The 8,057-nt window shown below is 34.5% G+C and overlaps 1 protein-coding gene across 1 annotated transcript in view; it reads right to left on the bottom strand.

Moving 5' to 3' along the window:
* The window catches only part of NF1 (neurofibromin 1), a 273,599-nt gene that overhangs the window by 140,572 nt on the left and 124,970 nt on the right, over positions 1 to 8,057 (bottom strand). The window contains exons 13-14 of the mRNA XM_012648327.1: positions 7,467 to 7,601; positions 3,668 to 3,781 (exon numbers count right to left, since the gene is read on the bottom strand). Of these exons, the coding sequence (XP_012503781.1) occupies positions 3,668 to 3,781; positions 7,467 to 7,601 (249 nt within the window). The remainder of the gene's footprint in view (positions 1 to 3,667; positions 3,782 to 7,466; positions 7,602 to 8,057) is intronic.

The raw sequence follows: 8,057 nt of genomic DNA, 5'->3' as shown, positions 1-8,057 counted from the left end.
TCCTGCCTAAGTCTCCCCAGTACATGAGTGTATAGGCGTGTGCCATCACACCTGGCTAATTTTTGTATTTTTTGTAGAGACGGGATCTCGCTATGTTGCTCAGGCTGGTCTCAAACTCCTGGCCGCAAGTGATTCTCCTATCTTGGCCTTCCAAAGTGCTAGGATTACAGGCATGAGTAAGTCACCACACCCAGCCTTTCCATATATATTTCAACAAAGCTGTAAACACAGTATACCCACTTGACATTTCATAAAATACTTTTCCATATTGCTGTGTGAGCTACATAGGTTTTAATAAATGTTTAACAGCTCAAGTTGAAATGCCATTCTCTTGTTATGGAATATGAACCCATTCTCTCACTAGGGAATAAATTTCTCTTAATATTCTCCTATTATAAATAAGAGTAACAAGCATCTATATGTGTAGCTTTTTCCTTTTGAATTGTATTCATAAGATTAAAAAAATCACAGAAATTGAATTATTTGGACAAAAAATTGAAATATTTATATAGCTCCTGCCAAATACTGTCAAACAACTTTCTAAAAAGAATACAAGAAATGTACTAATTTATAGGGTCAACAGCAATATAAACAAATATAAGCAACGATTTTACATAATGAGGGCTGAAACATTTTTATAAACATTTTTACTAAAGCATACAGCATGCACAGTAAGATAGAAAATCTTTAGATTATAGATCAGTGAATTTTCACTAAGTATATACCCCCACTACTACCCAGATCAACACTACCAACATCCAGAAGCTTTTTACACATCCACTCCTGGTCATTAGCCCTTCACAAAGGTAGCTATTCTTTTGCCTTCCACCACCATAGATAAGTTTTGCCTGTTTTTGAACTTTATATGTAAGAAATCATACAGCATGTGTTCTCTTTGTTTTTGGCTATTTTCACTCAATGTTACGGCTGTGAGATTCGTCCATATTTCACATTTAGCAGTAGCTCATTCTTTTTCTTATTATATAGTATTCAACTGAATGAATATAACCAAAATTATCTATTCTACTGATGATACATTTGGATTGTTTCCAGTTTAGAGGGCTATTACAAATTACATATTAATATTTTTATATATGTCTTTTGGTAAATGTACATATGCATTTCTGTTGGATATATACCTAGGACTGGAATTGCTATGTTTAGCTTAAGTAAATATTGCAAAACAATTTTTCATGGTGGTTATACTAATTTACATCCTAAAAGCAGAGTATGAATGAAAACACAGTATAGTCATTTGACATTGCATAAATCTTTTTGTTATTGATTTCTAGCCTAACCCCACTGTGGTCACAAGAAAATATTCTGAATGATTTCAATCCTTTGGAAACTGCTGGCTCTTGCTTTATGCTCAGGATATAGTGAATGTTCATGTGTACTTCAAAATGCTGAGTGTAATGCTCTGTACATGTCAAGTCAGTCAAATTTGATAATCATGTTGCTTAAATCTTCTATTCCTTACCTTTTTTTTCTTGTTTGTTCTATCAGATTTTGAGGAAGGTGTGCTTAAGTATCCCACTATAACTGGATTATATAGCTCCTTTTACTTTATATATTTGTATATATTTTGAAACTTTATATGTTTTTGCTTTATGTATTCTGAAGCTTTGTTATTAGCTTCATAATAGTTTTATTTTCTGGATGGGTTGGATCTCTTTGTAATAATAATATGTCCCGCTTCATTTCTAGTAATATATCTTGCTTTAAACCCTATATATCACACCAGCCTTCTTGGGTTAGTGTTTGTGGCGCATATTTTTCTATCCTTGTACTGTCTATCTTCCAGTGTCCTTATATTTAAGCTATACCTCTTGTAAAGACCACACAGTAAGATTTCTGCATTCCTAGTTATTTACCTAAGAAAAATGAAAGCATATAGATTTGTATCTAAATGATCCTAGAAGATTTATCTGTAATAGCCCCAAACTGGAAACAATACAAATGTCCATTAACAGGTAAACAGATAAACAAATTATGCTATATTCATACAGTGGAACACTATACAGCATAAGAAGGCATGAACTTCAACAAAAGGAAATGAACTACTAACATGCAACAACATAGATGAATATCACAATAATTATGCTGAGTTAAAGACAGACAAAAAGCGTATATACTTTATGATTCCATTTATATAAAATGCAAACTAATCTATAGTAACAGAAAGCAGATCACTGGTTGCAAAGGAGGAAAGGGGGCAGGCAAGGGGTAAGAATGGTAGGGAGGGAGGTAAGGAGGCAAGGAGGCAGGCACTACAAAGGAGTACAAGGTAACTTTTGGCAGTAATGGCTACGTTCACCTAAGTGCCCATCAACAAGTGAATAAGCTGTGGTATAATCATCAATGGAATACTTATCAACGATAAAAAAACGAGCTAACGCATGCAACAACGTGGACGAATCCCAAAAACTTGCTGAGTGAAAGAAGACAGATAAATAAGAATACATTCAACATATGAATTTCCAGACTGGCAAAACTAACCTAGAGTGATAGAAATCAGACCAGTGGTTCTCTGGGACAGGGGGTGGAGGTATTAACTGTAAAAGGACACAGGGGCTCTTACTGTGGTGATTAAAAATACTATAAATCTTATATGATTTTATTTTATATAAATTATACCTCAATAAAACTCATTTAAATTAAAACCATACTCTCTATTAAGTAATCAATATAAAAATAATTTTTAAAAAGTCAACTGCATTCACATCCATCAGGATGGCTATAATCAAAACCATAGACAATAAGCAAGTGTGAGCAAGGATGCAAAGATTCTAGAACCCTCATACACTGGTCATGGGAATACAAAATGTTGCAGTTGCTTTGGAAAACAGTTTGGCAGTTCCTCAAAAGATCAAGAGAGTTACCATATGATCCAGCAATTCCACTCCTAGATATATACCTAAGAGATATGTCCACATAAATACTTTTACACAAACGTGCACAGCAGTGTTCATAATAGCCAAAAAGTGGAAACAACCTCAAATGTCCATCAACTGATGAATAAACAAAATCAATATCCATACAATGGAATATTTGGTAGCAAAAAGGAATGAAATATTGATTCATGCCACATCATCAGGGAACCTTGAAAACATTAACTCAAAGTAGCCATACATTAAAGGTTACATATTATATGATTCTATGTATACAAAATGTCTAAAATAAGCAAATCTATAGAAACAGAAAAAATAGTTCACTGGTTGCTGGGAGACAGGGGAATGGGGAGTGATGAGGTTGCATTTTAGGGTGACAAAAATGTTCTGGAATTAGACAGTGGTGATGTTTGCACGACTGTGTGAATATACTAAAAACCACTGCCATACACTTTAAACTGGTGTACTTTATGGTATGTGAATTATGTCTCAATTTAAAAATCAATATATATTAAAAAATTCAAAAAAGTCAACTGCAATTAGAAAATTTTGAATTATTTCATTAAGCTTAAGAATTTGTACAGTGTGATATTTAAAGCAAGTAAACTCCTTCTTTCTCAATGGAGTTTTATAAAATAATGTGTAGACTTACAAACATACCATGTCCAGAAAGGACATCTGTCTACTACTTATAGAAACCATATACCAAAAGAACATCAAGAAAGTACATAGTTACAACCTTTCCTTCAAAAGCATAGAATTCATTTTCCTCTTACCTCCATGGCTTCCTGAGCAATCTCTGGCATGTGTGACTGAGGGACTAGTTGGACCAGCCCTGTAATTAATTCCGCTGTACTGCCTTGGGTTTCAGGTCCCTGTTTTCTTGGATTCTGCAAAGAAAAAAGCAAACTCCAATTAAAGAAAAAATCAAGTGACAGGGATGAGAGGGAGGAAGGAATGGAGAGTGACTGCTGTATGGTGGTTTCTTTAGGGGTGATAAAAATGTTCCAGAATTAGATAGTGGTGTTGTTTGCAGAACCTTGTAAACATACTGAAAACCACTGAATTGTACACTTTTAAATGGTGAATTTTATAGTATGTGGACTATATCTCAATAAAAATAATAGAATTTTTAAAAAATCAAAACTACCTTTGTTATGGATTCTCTTAATCCACATCTATATTTGTTCACCAATGTGAATAATGTCCAGGAAAAATCCTAACTAAGAGAAAACAAAAACTACACATTAAACTTTTCCATTAAGGTATCATATCAGTAAGATAAGGGGTCAAAGGTACACTGGCTAAATAATATACATCTGATTTGGAACTTTGGTTTTGAGCTTATACATGATTGCAATCAAAGGCAAAGAACATACATGTTGGATGAGGACTGTATGATTATTCTGTACAGCCCACTTGTCCAGTACAAAGGTCCTGCCCAAATCTATAAAGCTGGTGTCAAAAGGAGGGCTAGAATCCACACCTCTAGGTATCTACACTTCAGTCCTTTTCATTGTAGAGAAACATAGTGTACTAAGCAAAGAAAATTAACATTGTAAATAAATGTCAATGTCTATGTGTTTAGAAACTAAAAAGCTTCCCATAATTTATTATAGAAGCATCTCTTTACACTTTTTTTTTTTTTTTTTTTGAGACAGAGTCTCACTCTGTTGCCTGGGCTAGAGTGCCATGGCATCAGCCTAGCTCCAGCAACCTCTAACTCCTGGGCTCAAGCGATCCTCCTGCCTCAGCCTCCCGGGTAGCTGGGACTACAGGTACGCGCCACCGTGCCCGGCTAATTTTTTTTCTATTTTTAGTTGTTTGGGTAATTTCTTTCTATTTACAGTAGAGACGGGGTCTCGCTCTTGCTCAGGCTGATCTCGGACTCCTGAGCTCAAACAATCCACCCGCCTCGGCCTCCCAGAGTGCTAGGATTACAGGCGTGACCCACCACACCCAGCCCTATTTACACTTTGATATATTTACGTGAAGCCAATGCAATTTGCGTCCATATTTTATTTTGTAACTACAGATTCTTCCCCATTATAATAACTAAGGTAAGCCATCATCCCAGTATATCTGTAACTCAAAACTGTTAGCTTACTTTCTGACATTCAAATTCATTCATAACTCAATATTTAATGAATACCAAAGATACAAAAATGAAAAAAAGAAGATGTTTCCCACCCTCCAGGAGCATGTGGTCTCATAGAGAAGAGATCAATCTCTAATCAATCAATAAAACAACCAGACCAGCAGGTACAGTGGTGTACACCTGTAGTCCCAGCTACCCAGGAGGCTGAGGTGGGAAGATCACCTGAACCCAGGAGACCAGCCTGGGCAACACAGCAAGAGCCCATCTCGGGGGGAAAAAAAAAAAAAGAAAAGAAAAGAAAAGAAAAGAAATCAGACTGACAAGTACAAAACTGTAAATCAGATAGCAGTTATAAAGGTACATGCTGCTATGAAAACCTGTAACAGGGAAATGTGGCCTAGTCAGAAAGGCTTCCTTAGGGCAGTGATAATAGTTTAGAATTAGCAGGAATTACTATGCAAAGAATAGAGGGAAGATTCTAGGCAGAGGGAAAAGCAAATACAAGGGCAGGTATGAAGGAATATGGTAAGTAAGAAGCACTGAAAGAAAGGCCATCATGAATAGAGAAGGCAAAGAAAAATATAATGCTAGATGTGGAAGAAATGGTAGGTAGGAGAAAGACTGCATGAACTTGTAGATCTTTTTGAAGTTTAGTTTTTATAACAAGAGCAATTTCAAACAAAAGGTTTTAAGTTGGATGAAGGGCGAGGTAAGATTTACTTTTTAAAGTGATTACCATAATTTCAGTGCACAGAAATGATTATGGGGATGTAAGAAATGACACAAGCTGAAAAATTAGAAGTCTTGAAAAACTGAGAGTAATATAAATTAGGACAAAGATGGTAGAGATGGAGGACAACAAAATTACATTATTTTAATAATACAATGATTGAGACAGCCTATCTACCAAGACTCAGAGTGGTAACTTTAAAGTGAAAAAGTTATTAACCACTAGATGGCAGCAAAGAAAACAATTTCCATTTTAAATGATCCTTGGAAAATAGCAAGTTTTGCTTAAACTCTTTTTCAAACAATATATTTAACATAAAAGACATCAGTTACTTTGGTGCCTTCTTTGGACCTGAATTAAAGCCATGTAAACAGGGTAATGCTATTATTATGTGACTTGCGTGATGAAATAATGCCACAAATAACTTGTGATATGTAACAAAGAAATAAAGAAAAAGAGCATTTCATGACTTTTACAGAGTCTCATTGACAGATTTCATGGAATTTTTCCATGCCAAAGATCTAACTATTTATTCCATTAGATTCCTGAATTTCAATGGGCTTTTCAAAGAGTTTAAAATATCACAGGTCGCCTTTTGGGGTTATTGACTTGAGAATTCTTTCTCTCTCTGTTCTCTCTTCTTCCACAAAAATTACTCACATATACGTATTTTTAAATATTCAGGGGGTTCATAGAATTCTTGAAACCATGAACATTTAGCTATGAACCCCTACATTATAGTTAATTTGAAAGATATACCACCAAAATTGAAAGCACCTTAGCACCTTAAAAAGCCTATTCCTGAACAGTAAGAAACCTTGCTTGGTGCTGCTCTTCAGGGACTAGAGAAACTCAACAAAGATTATATATGTTAGCCTATAAACTTCACAATACAGAACTGTTACATTTAGGGCATTAATAATATTAATGTTAATATTAACTGTATCTTATAAATAGTAACAATAGCAAAACATTTACTTAGTGTTTATTATGCACTAGGCATTGTTCCTAAAGGCATTATATGTACTATTTCAGTGTTCTTAACAATCTCACTGAGGTAGGAACCATTATCCCAATATTTCAGATGAAAAAACTAAGGCACAGAGAGGTTTAATAAGTCACCCAAATCACACAGCTAGTAAGTAGTCTGTCTCAGAGCCCTGCTTTTAATTACCTCATATAACTATCAATCATTTGCATCATTTATATTAGTTCCTAATTACCGTGTACCAGTAATTTATGACAATAAATGAGTACTAACCACACTCACTTTTACCTCCTTCTCTTTCCAGTATAGTATTTCCAGGCTGAGCCAATGATAATAGAAGGCTGATAACAGGAAAAAGGGTATAGAAAAGCTAAACTATTTGGCAGTAACAACTGGAGATTCCAAAAACCAACAGTGTAGATGTAGAAAGCACTGTGATTTATTGTTGCTTCATTATCTCCACCCCCATCCCAGGATTATGCCTGAATAACATATAACCTGGTAACAGAGAGAGGACAGAAGATCTCTTCAAAGTATGCTAATTTAATGAAAAAGGAAATTAAGAAGAAAGGTTAAGAAATCTGATCTAATTATATTACTATTCTCTATAAGTTTTCTTAGGGACGTCTTAGGTTTTAGGTACAATCAGAAGGGATCAGTAACAATTAGCTAACAATTATTCTCACAGTCTTGGCATTTCAATTAAACCAAACTTAACTTACTGTTATAATTTTGAGGTATTTCATAGAAAATACTTACACAAAGCAAGAGCTTTGGATCTGCATGAATTAGTTTCACCATGGACAAAAGAAGATACTTATAGCTTCTTGTCTCCAAATCTGTAGGTTTTTCTTTAAATTTAAGGCTTGTTACTTTTTCTTTAAATGTAAGACTCTAAAAACAAAAACAGAAACATCGTATCACCTCTTAAGAACTAGACATTCAAAATAATAGCTATTCAACTTTTTAAAATTATAAAAAAAGATTTCAAAAAATAAACATATACATTTTATACCACCAAACATGCATTAGCAGAAACACTCAATAGTAAGTAGAAGGTTAATATTATTAAGCTTAAGAAATAGGCTGGTTCTCTTTTGCAGGGAGAACTTGCCTCTGCTCTGCCTGTGGAGTAGACTTTCTAACTTTCTGTGGTTTCTGAATAAATCTTGCTTTCACTTGAAAGAAAAGAAAGAAAAGAAAGAAAGAGGAAAGGAAAGGAAAGGAAAGGAAAGGAAAGGAAAAAGGAAAGGAAAAAGGAAAGGAAAAAGGAAAGGAAAAAGGAAAGGAAAAAGGAAAGGAAAAAGGAAAGGAAAAAGGAAAGGAAAAAGGAAAGGAAAAAGGAAAGGA

The sequence above is a fragment of the Propithecus coquereli genome, unplaced genomic scaffold, assembly GCF_000956105.1.
Source record: "Propithecus coquereli isolate 6110/MARCELLA unplaced genomic scaffold, Pcoq_1.0 Scaffold281, whole genome shotgun sequence".
Classification (NCBI taxonomy): Eukaryota; Metazoa; Chordata; class Mammalia; order Primates; family Indriidae; genus Propithecus; species Propithecus coquereli.
Note: the sequence above shows the minus strand (reverse complement) of the source record. Positions and strands in the feature narration are given on the sequence as shown.